The following is an 18236-nucleotide window of genomic DNA, read 5'->3' on the forward strand; positions in this document are numbered from 1 at the left end:
AGAAATCCAAAAAATTCTATTTTATTATTTAGAATAGCAATATTATATGGTTGGATTTTTAGGCTGAGAACGTTGAGAATATTTTCAGTGTACATCTCAGGAATAAATGTGTAAAATGCTCAGCAGGTCAGGCAGCATCTATGGTAGCAGAGACAGAATTCATGCATTGCTAAGCATCTTTCTTCAGAAATAGAAACTGTGAAAGATAATTTACACCTCTGACCTCTTTACCCACTAATTATTCAACATGACTGCGAGAGATGCATGGCTTCACTTCTGTTGGTTGTTTTTCTTCTTGTTTATCAGCTCCAGGTAGCTGTCTGATTTCAGGAACCTGGGGTAAGGGTCCTTTGCCATCAGGCTATAAATGATATTCTGCGCTGCATCAAAGCTGGACTGTGTGGGCTCATTGATGCCTTTGGTGATATTCTCCCGTGTTGTAAAATCAATGTTAATCTATCAGAAAGAAAATCGAAAGCATGAGATCATTAGCATTCGAGGTACTTTTCCTTGGCTTATCTATTGATCAGGTTCAAAGTTTCCTGAAGATATCCTGTGATGTGTGTATACGAACAAGTGGGAGCGTGTAACTGCAAATTAAGGAGCTACTCAGTTAGGACTCCGGTGTGTAGAAATTTCCTTTTGTGGAATTCTCTGGAATGCTCTGCCCTGTGTGGTGGAGGTTGGATTATTAGCTGTATTTGGGGTGAAATAAATGAATATCTGAAATATTAAGGAATTGAGCACGATGAGAAACTTAAGAAACTGAGGCCGGTATGGATCAGCCATGACAAATTAAATGGAGGGTCCTGGTGACCTATACATGTCCAATATTTTCTTAAGTTATGGAGTCATAGGTTCATACTGCTCAGAAGCAGGCCCAACTCGTTAATGTTAAACAAGATTCCCATCTCAACCACAATAGTCCCATTTGCTCTTGTTTGTCCCATGCCCTCTAGATCTCTCCTATCCGAGTACCTGTCCAAATCCTTACGGAAGACATTCAGATATTTATTTGCTTTCAGGTTAGTTCTGGTTGACTGCATTGCTACAATTCTAAGATTGTTTGGTGACGTCTAATGTACTGTTTTGCTTCAGTGGCTAATTTGCAGGAAGCATCGAGGTGCTGGTGTGAGGGTAACATGAGTAGACAGCAGCTTCCTGCTCAGTAGAGCCATTGTCATTCTGCAAGCCCAAGCAAAACAGACCCAAGAGACCAAGAGATGGGTTTGTTGGCTTGATTACTGAACAGTTGTGATGTCGTAGAGCATAGGACATCAAAGAGTACAGCATAGGAACAGGCCCTTTAGTCTGTTGTGCCTGGCCAATTAAATTAATACTCATGTCCTTCAATCCTTTTTGATTTCCACAGCCAGGACAGCAGCAATCTCCATTTTCTCTGCAACGTACTTGGATTACTTGTGTTGCACTGCAGGCAGAGACAGATTATGGCGTTGCCCACCACTTCTGTCCCTGAAAGAAGACTTCCAGCTTATGCAGAAAGCTTTTCAGGAGACTAGCACTGAACTGTTATCAGCTTTTGATATTTCAAACTAGTTTTCCAGCAAGCTTCCCAATGTACAAAATATGTCATTTTGCACTCCTATCAGTCTTCAGTAGCTTGGAATATGTCAAAACCCTGAAATAAAATGCTAGAAGCACCTAGCAATCCTCTGTGCATAGTGAAACCAATTGAACATTTTGAGGACCTTTTGTCAGATTGGGAAGGACCATTGTGACCTTAGTTTTTATGGTGTCTGTATTTGAAACCAAGGACCAAAATTATTAACATGTTGCAATCTGTATGTCTATTTCTGGGGTTATTTAATTATGTGTCCTCTACATGTCTTCAATTTTATTAGCGAGTTTTAACACCACAAAGAAAGATTATGATGTTTGGAGGAGAGGGCTTATGTGCTGGATTCTTTCATGATGCATTCAACCAGAGCTGGCTGTCCTAACTGATGGCTGTATGGATGTTACACCATCCTTTCTGGCAGAGCTGAGATGTACACAACAGAGAAAGCTGTGGTCACTTCTATATTGATTCTATCTGGCCAAGTGACCCTATCACATTCAGTTGTTTCCCATGGCTTTAACTCCCCTGCATTTTTACCCCTTACTTGCTTTGATGAACTAAAACAGGCAGATCAATAATCGTATCTTCAAACTTTACTTCACCACTCAGCTAGCGAAAAAGCTTCACACATTTAAATACATATAACCCAAAACTCCTTTCAATATTTAAAGATCTTTATCATTAACAATAATAATTGGAGTGGAATTGCAGCTAACATTGGATATTTTCCTCTGTTATTGGAGCAATGGGATCTTTCTGCGCACAAAAAATGAAGTGGCTCCTCCAAAGGGTGTGGGTCCTAAGGCAGGATTAACAATATCTCTGACTATTCACTAGATAACAGAGATTCTTAATCAAAATTGTATTTTTCTCTTGAACTGTTATGCAGACCTGCACTGGGAAAAACTCACAGACTAATATTTCCAATGCCTAATATATGCCTAATTTGATCATTAGTTCTACTTTAATAAGATTTGGGGAGTTGTGAATGTCAATACTGGATGTAGAATCCTAGCTGGAAGTCAGCCTACTACAATGTTGGAAATTGCATTAAGGACTACTATGTGGGGAGATGCTTGGAGATTTGAAGAGAACAGATCACTAAATACCCATGATTCTTGGAGCGGATGAAATTTGCCAGTCATTTCTGTTTCTTCCAGCTGCATGTTGAAGAATCTTTTTAATGGTACCCTCCAGCAGTCTAGTGTTCTGGTGGCTCTCAGAGAAGATTCAGTAGGATGATTCCTGGAATGCAGGGACTAACATATGAGGAGCATTTGTTGGCTCTTGGGTTGTAGAATTAGAGTATAGAAGAATGAGAGGGGATCTCATAGAAACATTTCGAATGTTGAAAGGGTTGGACAGAGTAGATGCGGAAAGGCTGTTTCCCTTGGTGGGTGAGTCCAGGACACGAGGTCAATCTTAGAATTAAAGGGTACCCATTTAAAACAGAGATGAGGAGAATTTTTTTTAGCCAGAGGGTTGTGGATTTATGGAATTTGTTGCCACATACAGCTGTGGAGGCCCAATCATTGAGGGTGTTTAAGGAGGAGATTGGTAGGTATCTAATTAGTCAGGGTATCAAGGGATATAGGAAAAAGCCGGAAATTGGAACTAGATGGGAAAATAGTTTAGCTCATGGTGGAGTGGCAGAGCAGATTTGATGCTCCTTTGTCGGGTGATCTTGGGATCTCCCTGTGGGTCTTCGTTGTTTTGTAGTAAAGACCACATGTATGTGTGTCACAAATTAGTAACAAAGATGGAAGATCAGTAAAAGGTAAAGTCTGTCACTGACTGTGAGTGAACGGTTTGTAGACTGAGTGAGCTTAGGACCAGTGTTACTGTGACCTTGAGCAAGAAGTTGTTTAGCCCTACAGGCACAAGATTTGAGTGAAACAAAGATATGTGGATAAAAAGAAATGACAGAAATAACACCATATATATCATTATTCTCAAGCAAACCTGCTTTAATATAGGAGCAGGAAAATATGAAATGATAATTTAAGTTCAAGCAGGTTCCATTGGGAGCTTCAGTGCAAAAAATTTAATGCATGAATCTTTTGGGATATACTCAGAACATTATTTTTTACAACAAATGACATAATGAAAATTAATAGTAGTGTTGAGATTGTGTCTAGTGAAATTTATACCATGGATGAGAAAAATAAAATCCATTTTTCTTACTCAAGTTATGCCACAGAAAGAAGAGGGTGTCAGCAGAAGTTGCAGGATTACCATTTTGATTCTTAAACCATCAAATATTATACAGAGCTACAAGATTGGATAAGGATCATAGGTCAGGTGAGAGAATCAGTAAATAAGTAGTCTCTTTGACGTTTCTGCCTCAGTTATAAACAATTGACATGACTTTGTGCTGCACGGCAGTCTTGTTTGTGGCTTAAACAATGAGTGTACTAAATCAGACACAAAATCTCTCCCATTTGCTCTTGCAGGCTAAGTGGTTTTGCTAGGGAAATGGCATCAAGGAATGGTTAAAATAAATTATCCAACGCAAGGTACACCAGCAACTGCAAAATAAAACATGAGCAGTAAATACTTTACAGGTCAGGCAATATCTGTTGAAAGAAAAAACAGAGATAACAGTTTCGGTTGAATTAACATCAGCTTCTGTTTCTATTGCAGGCTTTCAGAAACTGCAGTACTTTAACTTATGTCAGCGATTGTAGCTTATTGTTCTGGCACAGCATTGCACTGGAGTGGAGAAGCAGAATGTGAACTATTATGTATGTGTGAGATGAATTGCGATCGTTGATGTAATCAAAGCCACCTGCTCGTTGTATATTTGTTTAATGCAAAATGGCAATATATTTCTGATGTCAGAAAAGGGGTACTTAGCTTCTAGCATGCAAATCTGATGCCAAGATTGTTGTTAGTCAAAACAATTCTAGCAGTGTAATCTCCTTATAGAGAAAAGTTTTTATGGTCACAAGCCAAGGGAAGAAGTTTCCACAATATTGAAACCAAAGTGAGAAACGTGGACTGCTTTGTGTTGTGTTTTTGTCTCAGGTCTAGTTGAATGGTCAGGGCAGTGTACGGCATCAACACAGAAGGAGATTGCTTAATTATGGACAAGGACATATAATAAAGGAAGTTCAATTAGGTGCCACCAACAGAGCACAGAAGCAAGAGCAAGCCACCTAGCTCTCCAAAATAGTCCTCATGTGGGTAAATGTGATCAGTTCAGCATGGGCAAGGTGGTGCAAAAGGCTGCTTCTGCACTGCATGATTTGATGACTCTGTGCGTAAGAGTGGCTAATGGAACAAAGTTTTGCCTAATGGGAACACACAGTCAAAACGGGAACAAACATATCAAAAAGACGGATTTTGGAAGAACTTCACTCTGAACATTCCAGTCATGAAGCCAACTGATGAAAGTTTTGTTTACTGGCTAAGCTAAGGGAAAGATCTCGATGAGCTGCTGGACAAACGTACTACCTGTCAACCTTGCAAACCAACTCAGGAAAGAGTTAGGAACAGAAAAAGAGGGCTTTGCAAAGAGTATTCTTTGGAAAGAATATTGGGGGTGGTATGGCAGCAGAGAGGTTGGCATACGGCTAGTACAGTGCCAGCGAACCGGGTTCAATTTTGCGACAGATTGTAAGGAGCTTGTACATTCTCCACATGGCTGTGTGGGTTTCCTCTGGTTGCTCTGGTTTCCTCCCACATTCCAAAGACATGCAAATTAGTAGGTTAATAGGTCACATGGGTGGCACAAGCATGGTGGGTCCGAAGGATCTGTTACTGTACTGTATCGCCATATAAATAAAAATAAATAAATATTCATTGCTTGTTGTGTGGAGGAACTTGAAGATATCTCCTAAAAGAAGTCGCTGGATATGAACTGATATGAATCAGGCTGGGTCCTACAACAGAGGACCCTATTAAGGAATTGAAATCCATTATCTCATCCTGTCTTACTGGAAGGTCTGGGAAAATGGCCCTTTGTTATGTTCACTCCTACCTGGAAACAGTGGCATCAAACCCTTGCAACTTCCAGGCAAAAGCTTGAGATACTGACAACATTTGACAGTTTGTCATTCTCTGCTGGGTCGGTGGGTCAGCGAATCCATTCTAAGAAAGCTGACTGTTCTTTATACCTCTTGGCAAAGGGTGGCAAGCACTGTGATGCCATGAAGACTGCAGGTACAGCATGTCATTTTCTGGGTATCGCTAATCAACTCTGGAATAAACCTCACACAAAATGCTCCAGTTTGCCCTGTGTCACCATACCCAAGTTGGTCCAGATATTCTGGCAGTTGTCATGTGGCCTTCAGACTGCAGTGGTCGGCTGTGTTATCAGGACAAACGATATTTGACATTTGGTTGCTAAAGGCTAGCTGCTAATAACTGGGTTCTTGACCTTGATATGTAAGCCATGCATTTGTGGGTAATGCATTCAAAGAATGCCATATTATCATTGCAAAACACAATGCACCTTACCACTGACAAGCTCCAATGATGATTTTGCTGCCTTGACTGTTTGATGGACCTGCAGGCACAAGGCCTCATTTTTTAATAAATACTTGTCAGTGTGCCTCTCCTAGATATATTTTTGCTCACACCCTGAGGTAAGATGGTGAGTTGGCATCATTTATGAGTATGTATCTCCTGATCCTCTTAGAGGATTAGAATCCATGTCCCACCCCTCTCTATGTGTGGTTGGAAATAGACAGCTTCTGCTCTAGGCACCGTATGTTGAGGGAGGAGGCTGCTAGCTGCATGCACTTCCAAGGATGTTGAAATAATCTGTTGAGCAATTTCATGGTTTTCAAATTTTGTCAAGCTGTAACTTGTTAAAAAAATGCAAGTAAATATAATTCCCTTACATAACACAGAAAATCGAAACATACAACTTCCACTGAGATTGAACTTTTGTTTTGTTAAAATATCCCGAATTTCTTTAGATACTTAATGGAAATATATTTTAGTGAAAGAGTAAGTAAAGAAAAGCTTCAGGTGGGTAGCTGGCTCAAAGAATGAGGGGTTTAGGGAGCATCTTAAAGAGGAGGGAAAGGTGAATAGACATGTTGGAGAAGGAATTCCAAATCCAGCACCTGTCTTGCTGAAGGAATGACAACAAAAATGGGGTAAGTGACGCAAAGGAAGACAAGTGGCTGAAATTCATAGACAGTTGTTAGTTCAGTGGCATTTAGAAGGAGTGATGGAGAAAACTGGATAAGGATGTAAGTTTTAAAACTGTGAATTTAGAACAATGTGATAAAAAGACTCCACTTGTTACTTCATTTGAAGTTAGTGCTAAAGCAATCAAACCAAATTCCATACCTCTTTAGGGGCCTTAACTTTTATGAATTCAGAGTAAATCTTCCTGGCAGTAGAAGCCATCTTCTCAGGAGAATTGATCTTCCTGTAAGCCTCACAGGCAAGCCAGAAGTCAATGTTCTCCTCACTGAATTCTTTCCTGAGGAAGTTTCTGAAAACCACCTGGCCAGCTTGAGAACAAGGAATAAAGACTTAACAGAGTAATAGAAATGTGACTGGACATGCTACAAACAAAAATGGAAGGTACTGGTCACTTTCTGTAAGTCACTGTTCATCTGTGGATTCAAAATGTAAGTTCCGTGCATCTATAATGTTAGCTGTGACTCATTCAGTAGCACCTAGTCTTCTGAGCCACAATCTGCCTCCAGATAGATTTTGTGCAGTGGAAAACATTCTCACTAGTTGCATCTTGGCCTGCATGGAAACTCCAATGACCATAAGTCCATTACGGAGCTGGATAAAGTTGATTGGAATGGGACACTAGTAGGGATGATGGCAGAACAGCAATGGCTGGTATTTATGAGGGAATCTTGGAAGGCACCAGAAAGATACATCTCAAAGATGACAAAATATTCTAAAGGGAGGATGAGGCAACTGTGGCTGACAAGGGCAGTCAAAGACACCATAAAAGCCAAAAGAACCCATAAAATATTACAAAAATTAGTGGGAAGGTAGAAGATTGGGAAGCTTTTAAAAATCAACAGAGGGCAACTAAAACAGCCATAATGAGAGAAAAGTTGAAATATGAAGGTAAGCTAGCCAATAATACAATCGAGGATACAAAAGTATAGAACCCCAGGGATCTGAAAGAGGTGGCTGAAGAGATTGTGGAGGCATTAGATTGTGGATTCTTTTAAGAATCACTAGATTTTGGAATGGTCTGGAGGACCATATAAATTGCAAATGTCACTCCACTTGTTAAGAAGGGAGGGAGGCAGAAGAAAGGAAATTATAGCCAGTTAGCCTGACTTCAGTGGCTGGACAGATGTTGGAGTCCATTATAAGGATAAGGTTTCAGGGTAATTGGAGGCACATGATTAAATAGGCCAAAGATAACATGGTTTTCTCAAGGAGAAATCTTGCCTGACAAATCTGCTGGAATTCTTTGAGGAAATAAAAAGCAGGACAGAAAAGTACAAGTTGGTGGATGTTGTTTATTTGGATTTTCAGAAAGCCTTTCACAAGCTGCAACAAGTCAGGCTGCTTAACAAGATCTCATGTTGTTACAGGAAAGGTTGTAGCATGGATGTATAATTGACTGATTGGTGGGAGGTAAAGTGTGGGAATAAAGGAGACCTTTTCTGGTTGGCTGCCAGTGACTAGTGGCGTGCCACAAGGATTAGTATTGGGACTGCGTCTTCTCATGTTATTTGTCATTTATTTGGATTATGGAATTCATGGCTTTGCGGCTAAGTTTGCAGATGATACAAAGATAGTTGGGAGAAACAGGGTGTCTGCAGAAGGGCTTAGATTGGGGGAATGGGCAAAGATATAACAGATGGAATATAATGTAGGGAAAGGTATATAAATATTCTATATGTGCGTGTATATGTGATGACTGGGCCTCAAACCCATGGGTTTGCCTGGTGGGAGTTGGGCGTCAGGATGAGGACTGGGTCTCAGAGCCATGGTTTCACTTAGCAGCCATTGGGGGCCAGTTAACAGGCGGGCTCAGGGGCTGCAGACTGTATATGTACATGCATAATCTGTGTTGTTGTATCTTTACTGATATTCTCTATGGATTGACTTGTATACATCAAGCCATGATGACATGGGGGGGAGGGGGAGGTGGCCCTTGGGACCCTTATTACATGATTGTGATCTTGTATGTGACTGTTGGTAATATGTCTTTGCATGTTGTCTGGTTTGGCTGTATTCATGAGTATTCATGGATGGTTAAATGGCAATTAAACTTGAATTGAAATGGATTGAATTCTATTGTGTTTCTGTGTTTGACTGTGAATGCCTGCGAGAAAATGAATCGCAGGGTAGTATTTGGTAATATGCATGTGATTAGATAATAAAGTTATTTTGAATATGAACTTTGCACCTTTTTTATTAACTGAGCTTTTTCCCAACAGGTCACAAGGATGTGTGGTTGGATGTGGGACTGTATGTGGATTGGACTGATGGGAGATGGGAGAAGAGCTCTGTTACTACTACATGACATAACTGAATAAGATATACCTTTCTCAGGCTCTCTGTTCTTACCAGTTCCTGCACGTGTTTCCCCTGTACCATTCTCCTTTAGAAATTCTGCTGTTTAAGTTCTTACAATTAGATCACCTGCCTCCCTTCACAGGTGCTGCATGACCTGTTGAGTATTTCCACCGCTGCAAGCTTTGTTTCAGGTTTTCAGCAACAGTGGTAATTTTTTTTGTTCCATTTCTATTGAGTGCCTTATTGCAAAGAAATGTGAGGGTGTGGACAGGGTGTTAGGTGCACAGCAAAGTGTTAGCAGGGAGGGAAAGATAAAGGAAGTCCATAGTACGAGGGGTGATTGATCAGCTTGTGGCCTAAGGTAGGAGGAGACAATTTTAGAAAGCCTAGCACATTTATTTTTCAACATAGTCCCCTCCTACATTTACACACTTAGTCCAGCAGTCGTGGAGCATACGGATCTTGGACCTCCAGAAAGTGTCCACAGCAGGGGTGATTGATAAGTTTGTGGCCTAAGGTAGAAGGAGATGAGTTATACAGCTCTCTTTACATGCATGTGTAGTTCAACTCTGAGTGATTATGCAGAAAGTTTGAAGTTAATAACTCATCGGGATGATTGATAAGTTTGTGGCCTAAGGTAGAAGGAGATAAGTTATTAACTTCAAACTTTCTGCATAATCACTCAAAGAGTTGAACTGCAAATGTAATAAGAGCTGTATAACTCATCTCCTGTATCTCCTTCCGCCTTAGGCCACAGACTTATCAATCACCCATTCGTGGACACTTTCTGGAGGTCCAAGGTCCGTATGCTCCACGACCGCTGGACTAAGTGTGTAAGTGTAGGAGGGGACTATGTTGAAAAATAAATGGGCTAGGTTTTCTAAAATTGACTCCTTCTACCTTAGGCCACGAACTTATCAATCACCCCTTGTGATTTACAGGAGGAAACCACTCTCTAAGAGCAAACTTATAAAATGCTTTTAACAAGCAAGAAAAGAAATGAACTGTATATTCTCCATAGCTTTTCATAGTGGTTAATCTTCGCTTACCTTTGTGATAAAGTACATTATCCACAGACTCAGACCACAGCAATGCCTCTTCAAGAGTCACCCTATTAGATGAGAACAGGTTACAATTGCCAACTTTGAAACTACTTCCTCAGAAAAACCAAAATATAAACTAATTTTTGATCCATGCATCCCTTAATGGTAACAGAATTTTGGTATGATCATTGCATATGATTTATTCAAAGATACATACTCATCTTTCAAACAATAACACTGAGTCAGCAAATTTCTTTTGAAAGTGTTGCTTTATCAGCATTTTTTTGTGGTGATGATAGAACACTTGATGATGAGCATAAAAAACATTTCAGACTAGTCGCACGTAGAAGTCTGGAGACACAAGAAATTAACTTTTATTGAATATGATGTGTTTAATTGCATAATGGCGCTGATGCGTTGCAATAGTTCAACTGAGCTAAAATGTGTTATTGATGATTTTCATTTGTACTTGGTGTTAGTGTCTTCTCGCTTAAATGTCCAACAATATCAGCCAGCATTGGTGGATTCTAGTTGCCCTTATTACCATTTCTCCATGATCACATTGTCCCAGTGAAACTTTTCACCATGCTTGTCACTGACATTGCCAAGATTTGTAGCGAAGAAATCTAAATGATGTAGTAAATTAATCTTTAGTGACATGTTGCACTTCATGGTTTTGTATGCTTGAAGCATGTTGTCAATCAGCTGTACGTAGATTGTTGATCTGTAATTGCCATGAAATTTTTCAGCAGCATTCTTGAATGCCTTCTATTCAATTTTCTCTGGTCTCACTAGAGGTTTATCGAAGTGCCTGTCATTGATGACTTATTTGATTTGTGAACCAGCAAAAATGCCTTCCTTAATCTTGGCATCAGATGTTCTGGGAAACATTTGTCTCAAATATAGAAACCCTTTACCTTCCTTGTTTTTTCATGAGGAGGCAAAAATATTTCTGTTGGGTCTACAAGTGCCTTGTGTGCCACACTTTTCTGCCCTGGAACTATCTGCTTAATGAGTTTTTATCCCTGGTGACAGCAGATTTCATCCTTGCAGTCTTGAAGCCAGTAATTCTGTATTTAACAAACCCAAGTCTCTGTTTGCCCAGGTCATTTAACTCAGATTGCATTATCAGATGAGCCTCAGTCAATATAAAGGGTTCAAAATCTGCAACATTATCAGTGTTGTTTTCCATTTCTGGATCGTGCATTATATGGCATCTTCGTCTGCCTCTTCTGGACTCCATGTCTCTGGTGGCTTCAGTACCGGAAAACTATCACCATTCAGCACAAGTTTTATGGCTGAAGGGAGATTTGGCTATTCAATGGATTTCTTGTTTTTAGCAGAGAAACCAGACACATGGGTTAGACAGAAGTAGCAGTCTGTCACATAATTCTTCTGCTCTCATCATATCATCAGACAATGAACAGCATTGACTTCCAAGTACCTCTGAGCCAAGCTCTAAGATTGACAGCTCATGTTGCACCACAAATGTGAGGAGCCCAGGCTTTGTCTTGGTCGCCAATTTACACCTAAAGTAGAGCTCATAGGCTCTGTTAATAAGGGGAGTCAAGCTCTGTCTTACAGATTTAAGCTACAGATATAAGAGAAAGTATCACAGCTATTGCAACATTGGTGAGACAGTTTGCTATCAGAGATATTCCTGAAAATACAATTACTTTATTATAATGAATACACGCAATATGCTAAGCAGGCAGAGCATGTGCATCAATGTGACTGCAAACCAATATATGTAAACAAAATTCATAGAATGGTGTGTGTGTGTGATACTTCTATAGGCTTTCTAAAACCTGTCCTGCTCTGCAGCATCTGCCCTGTCTAAGCACGCCCAGGCATATATGGACAAGACAGAAAACTTTTCAGCTTATATTGTGGGCAACATTTTAATTGACGAATTATGAATTGAAATAACAAATACAGGCGATGTTTTAAAAAAAGGTGTGTGATAAGGAAATTTCATGGTGATTTTCATGATCAACAGGGAAGAATCCATATGATGCAGCCAAAAGTATTCAGGAAGCAACATCTTTATTGTCCAGTGTACTTCATGTAGAGGAAGAGTGTTAAGATAAATGCTGACTCACTCTATTGCCATCTTCTTAGCCTTCTCTTGGTCCTTAAGCTGAAGAGGCAAACCACTTGGCTGAGTTCTGTGGATGTAAAAATTCAATGTGTTTAGTCTTCAACCCTCACTTTTGTGATCATTTAAATATTAAATCTGCTGACTGGAAGTAAAATATTCACCTAACATTTTATGAAATGCACCCAGAGGAAGTAATCCCCGGTAAGTGAATATAGTAGCTGGATTTGAAACACATTTAAGGAACATTTAATGCGTATTTTATCACCACAGGAGACTGTGTATTGTGGATCATTTCAAAAAATTATGTTGAATTGATGCTACAAAAATAGGTCATTCAAATTGTCCTCTGTCCTATTTACTGTCCATGTGAGGTTCTTCCTGCCCCTACCTAATCTAATTTAATCAACATTTCATTTAATTCTTGCTTCTATCACACTTGCTCCTTTGTTGCATCATCATCATCATCATTAATGCTAAAATAGAATATGGTAATATAGAATATGACATTTCCAGACAGGGTGAGTGAACCAGGACGGTGGATGAGAGCTGGGTTTAAATAGGATGCAGATGATGAGCTGGAAACACACCACAGGTGACTTTGTTAGTTGGGTGGGGACTGTGAGGTGCCTGAGTGTGCAGGTCTTACAGGGACAGAATGGGTTTGCTCATCTAAAGGAAATCATCCGGTGGCACGAGCACACGATCTAGAATCGGTAGGAAACCATTAACCATCTGCTCATATTCTCTTCCAACCCTCCCTCAATACGGTAACTGCATGACAGTCAACCTCCTCCCTCCGCCCTGAATTCTGGTGCCCATTGCTTCAATGGATCCCCAAACTAATGCTGCAATCTCCAGTCCCAGTGCATCTTACACTTCGAGCTCTAGCCATTTTCGTACTCTGTGTGCTGAGCCAAGATTGCCTTCATCACCTCTTTCTTGACTGGGCAAGCTCTAGCTTGGACCACTGCTAACTGGGACCATAAAAGTACCATTTGCAATAAATATGAGGAATATACCAAAGAGTTACATTGTGTTTTTGATCATCCAGGAGCTGGAAAGTGGACGGAGGAACAGATACTCCGTCTGGATCAAAGTTCACGCTCGTTGCTAGATTACACCATGGAATTTTGCACCCTTTTAGCGGTGTGTGGCTGAAATGGAAGAGGGCCGATAGTCCCTTACCATCTCGGCTTCTCAATGCACTTGAAAGTCAAGCTATCCACCCAGGGACGCCCTTGACCTCAAAAGCCTTATCACTCTGGCTCTCCAAATTGTCCAGTGTCTTATGGAACGACCCTCCAGATCACCAGCCAGAATCACAGTTCCATTCCCAGAACCATTCCATGCTGCAGGCCTCCAGAACCCATGTAGTTAGGGGGAGCTCCCACAACCCCACAAGAACACCTGCACCATTGGAGAATCAACTTGTGCGCTTACTGTGGAGCCGCTGATCACCTATGCATCAAATGCGCCACCAGGTAGAGACTAGGGACCTTCTGTTCAGTAAGCTCCACTTGACCCCTCATTTCAGCACCATAGCCCTACTCACTCTCTCTGTCCTCCTCCACACTCTGACAGTTCTCTGCACACTGGAGGTGCTGGCAGATTCTGGCGCAGCAGGCAACTTTCTGGGCTGGAATCTGTGTGTGCAGCACGGACTGCCTACTGAGCCCCTTCTATATCACAGTCATTGGCGGAAGTCCCTTGGGGTCTGGGATGGTCAGAGTGCACAAGCAGTCTGAGCACACGAGCATCGTGGAAAACCACGAGTCCGTCAGATTCCTCTTTACCAACTCACCCAGAAGTCCTCTCATCTTGGGTCTCCACTTATGAGCCTCACTTTGCCTGGTCATCCGGTCCACCGCTAAGTTAGGGACCCACCTGTCTGCAACCTCTGTTGACTTCACCCTGTAAATCTGTGGAGATGGAGAAAACCCTTGACCTCACCATACTCCCACAGGAGCACCTCAACTTAGCCATGGCCTTCAGTAAAAGGGAAGCCAGCACCCTGCCATTTCATAGACCACATGTCTATGTGCTTCACCTCCTCCTGGGCACTACCCACTCCTCCCCAAAGTCCTCTGTTTTTCCTTTTCCCTCCTGAGACCCAAGCCATGAATGACTACATCACTGAAGTGATACAGTATGGCTCCATCTGACCATCCCAGTCCCCAGCTGGTGCAGGATTCTTCTTTGTCGAAAAATCAGATGGGCGTCACCATTCCTGTATTGACTACAGTGTGAAGCAACAAAATCACCATTAAGTATTACTACCCTCTCTCCTTGATGGATAGTGTATTCAAAATACTCCACAGGGCCCAGATCTTCACCAAGCTGGATCTGTGGAGCACGTGCAACCTGATCCACATCTGCCAGGGGTGGTGGGGGGGGGGGGGGGTGAGTGCAAATCCGCATTCATAATACTCACTGACCACTATGAATATTTGGTAATGCCATTCAGTCTTTCCAGGCTTTCATTCATGAGATTCTCTGAGACATGCTACAAAGCTATGTGTTTGTCCACCTTAATGATACCTTCATCTTCTACAAGGACTTCCAAGACCACATTTGTCATGTCCATTCAGTCCTTCAGCATCTCCTCGAAAGCCAACTGTACTGCAAGTTAAAAAAATGCCGGTTCCAATTCCCAGCCATTCTTTCCTTGGCTATGTCCTTCTACCCCAAGGCATAACCACAGAATCAGAGAAAGCTTGTGCCTTCATTAAATAGCCCTGATTACACTCCCTCAATCAACCAGAGTACTTCTTTGGCTTCTCCACTTCTACTGCTGCTTCATCAGGAACTACAGTCAAATCGATGTGGGTGCCAGGGCCATCCTCTTCCAACAAGATTCGGACAGGAAGATGCACCCTTCTTCTCATGCAGGTTCAACTCTGCACAGTGCCATCATGGAGTAGGAGACAGGGAGCTATTCAGCATTAAATAGGCCTTGCAGGAATGGAGGCAATGGCTGATTGGAAACACCGAGCCCTTCCTGATCAGGAGTGGCCAACAGAACCATACAACAGACCTGCCGACTCAACTCACGTTAGGCTTGCTGGCCCCCTTTATCGAGCAGTTCAACTTCACATTCACCATCTCCTATCGATCCAACTCCAAGAACATTAAGGCAGATGCCCAGTCATGACAGATTGATCCAGCTGAAATGGAGATCCACCCTTAGACCATCATTCCATCCTCGCAGATCCTTGCCTTGATCAACTAGAATCTTGAGAACCAGATCCACCAATCCCTACCGTCTGAGTCTGCTCTGGTGACACATCTGACACTGCATATACATGCTGGCCTCACCCCTCTTCAGCCAATCAGGTCCACATCGGACCCTGGATTTCCTGCGATGCAGGAGCTGGCGGCCCACCATGATTACAGATGTCAATTCCTCACTTCTGCCCTGAATGTACTTAGTCCAGTTCCTCCAACCAGTGACCTTCTGGGCTTTTGCAACCCCTACTGTTCCCCGATGCCCATTGTCCCACATTGCTATCAATTTCTTCACAGGTTTGCTACCTTTTGATTGCCCATGGTGATCATGACAGTGGTGGACCAGTTCTCCAAGGTTCCCCACTTTATTACCCTCCCCAAAATTCTGACAGCCATTGAGATGACAGTTCTGGTTTTCCAAAATGTAGTTTGCCTCCATTGTTACCCTCAGGACGTTGTGTCAGACTGGGGCCCACAATTTGTCTTCCACTTCTGACGAGCCTTTTGCTACCTCCAACGCATCTCAGTGAGTTTGTCCTCTGGCTGTCATCCGCAGACCATCAGTGGGCAGAAAAAGCCAGTTAGCAAGTAGAGAAGATTCTGCGATGCTTTGCTGTCTCGAAGCCTTCCACATGGAAGGCGTATCTACTTTGGGCTGAACTGTTCCTCAATCTATACAGCTCCACTGGCATGAGTATGCCACCCTTTGAAGTGCTTCATGGCGCCCAGCCTGCAGAGGAGCCAACAGTGGATGCTCCGTTCATGAAGGACTAGGTTTGCTGCTGCCAGAATGCATGGAAGTGGGCACAGAGAGCCTTCATAGGTGCCAATTATGCTTGCTGCCACCAGGCCAACCATTGGCAGTGCCCTGTCAGACTAGTCCGGCCTGTGAACTGTGTCTGGCTGTCCATTCGCGATCTGTCCCTGCGCACTGACTCCCACTATCCCTCACCTCAGTTCATTGGTCCCTCCAAGATTAACCATCACATCAATCCAGATACTTCCCATCTCCAGCTGCCACCGTCCTTCAAGTTCACACTTGCTTTCCAAGTGTCCTGCCTCAAGCTTGTCGTCCATGGACCAACCAACCCACCTGAGCCTACACCCCTGGAACCTAGGATGGTAGAAGGTGGTCCAATGTGCGTGATTTGCTGGTTGATGGATTCACATCAGCATGGATGGACTGTGCAGTACCTCATTTGCTAAGGAGGGATAACGTCCAGTGGAGAGATTTTGGGTGCCATCCAGTTTCACCTTGGATCCATCACTCCAGGGCTGTTGGGTGCTGGCTGGAGTGGGGAGGGGGCTCCTGTCAAGCCTGAATAGGTAGACCCTTCCCCATCTCCACCCCGCTAACAGGAGCCACCTGCGGCCTATTTAAACCCAGCTCTAATCCACAATCCTTGTTCACTAATTGAACTAGACAGCCTCATCCAGTTGCTCCTAGCCTTTAGTTACCTTGTTGCCTGTGAGTTTTGTATCTGTTTTCTCTTGTGGCCCCTTGGTGTTTGTTATTTTGCAAGTATCGTTTACTGCTAAATTGTCCTACTGCTCTGCTTTTTTGTGAAAACCCCTCTACATTTCCTGACACAGTGTGGGTTATAGAAACTGATGCAAAATTTCAACTTCTGCAAATACAATGTGATTATAGAATATGTTAATATAGAATATCAGCAGATCAAGCAGGATCAACAAGACGGAAAATGGAGTTGAATGGGGATCCTTCATCAGAACAGGGGAAAGTGAGAAAGCAAGTCCTGATTGATGCTTTGAGTTAGTGATATGAGTTAGTGTTCTTATGTTCAGAGTGGGTTTACACAATAGCAGAATCTGTAGTGAATGGGGCTCAGGAGCTCTGTGTGGATGAATGCATTATAATGGCCCTGGCAGAACCTGCCAGTGATGACATTGTCCTTCCCCAGCAAAAGTGTATCATGGAGCAAATTTATCTCCGTCATAGAGGTTTCACTTGTTGCACTAATAGTTAATATGGTATGTACAATTATCAAGATTATTGATCATTTATATTAAATAAAAGAACAATTATAAGGTGCTGTGAGGCAAAATTCATGCTTGGTAATGTCACCTGCTCATCATACTTTGCTTCTAAAATTCAAGTCATGTAATTTCAAAACATGTTTTATACTTTTAACCTTTAATGATCTTTGAAGAATAAGTTACTAGCACACAATAGTGTCAAGGGAATTTAGGGCTGACAAGGTTTATAGTGTACTGGGGAGATGCCTATGGTTAAAGCAGCATGGAATAACAAAGCAAGCATTCAATGACCATCAGATATACAGGCCCTTTTGGCCCACCAGGTTCATGCCAGTCTATTACTTTGACATACTCATAATGGAGTTCTACCACATGAAAAGCTGCCATTGGAATGCAGTCGCCGTTCAGCAAAGGCCTAGGCAGATTGGACGTGGCAAAGATGTTTCCAGTTGTGAACTCTAGAACTAGAAGGCACAGCCTCAAAATAGAAGGGGGTCCCTTTGGAACAGAGATGAGAAGGATTTTCTTCAGCCAGAGGGTTGTGAGTTTGTGGAATTCATTACAACAGATGGCCGTGGAGGCCAGTGCTTTGTGCATATTTAATGCAGAGGTTGCTAGGTCCTTGATAGGTAGGACATCAAAGATTATTGGAGAAGGCAGGAAAATTGGGTTTAAAGAGAAAATAAGTTAGCCGTGATCAGATGGTGGAGCAGACGCAATAGTCCAAATGGCTTAACACTGCTCCTCTGCCTTTTGGTCTATGAAGAGGTCTACGGTTTTATTCAGTTATAAGGGATTGGTTGGGAGCAGAACGACAGAACTTTGAGGC

At 42.2% G+C, this 18236-nt stretch overlaps 1 protein-coding gene across 1 annotated transcript; it reads right to left on the bottom strand.

Moving 5' to 3' along the window:
* Nucleotides 1–270: 270 nt before the first annotated feature.
* LOC132401507 (regulator of G-protein signaling 21-like) lies at nt 271–16486 on the bottom strand. Its single transcript, XM_059983532.1, has 4 exons — nt 16362–16486; nt 10090–10151; nt 6884–7050; nt 271–456 (listed from the first exon to the last, which is right to left on the bottom strand). The coding sequence occupies exons 1-4, from the start codon at nt 16484–16486 to the stop codon at nt 271–273; spliced, it is 540 nt and encodes a 179-aa protein (XP_059839515.1).
* Nucleotides 16487–18236: the final 1750 nt, after the last annotated feature.

Source organism: Hypanus sabinus, chromosome 11, assembly GCF_030144855.1.
Source record: "Hypanus sabinus isolate sHypSab1 chromosome 11, sHypSab1.hap1, whole genome shotgun sequence".
In the NCBI taxonomy this organism is placed as follows: Eukaryota; Metazoa; Chordata; class Chondrichthyes; order Myliobatiformes; family Dasyatidae; genus Hypanus; species Hypanus sabinus.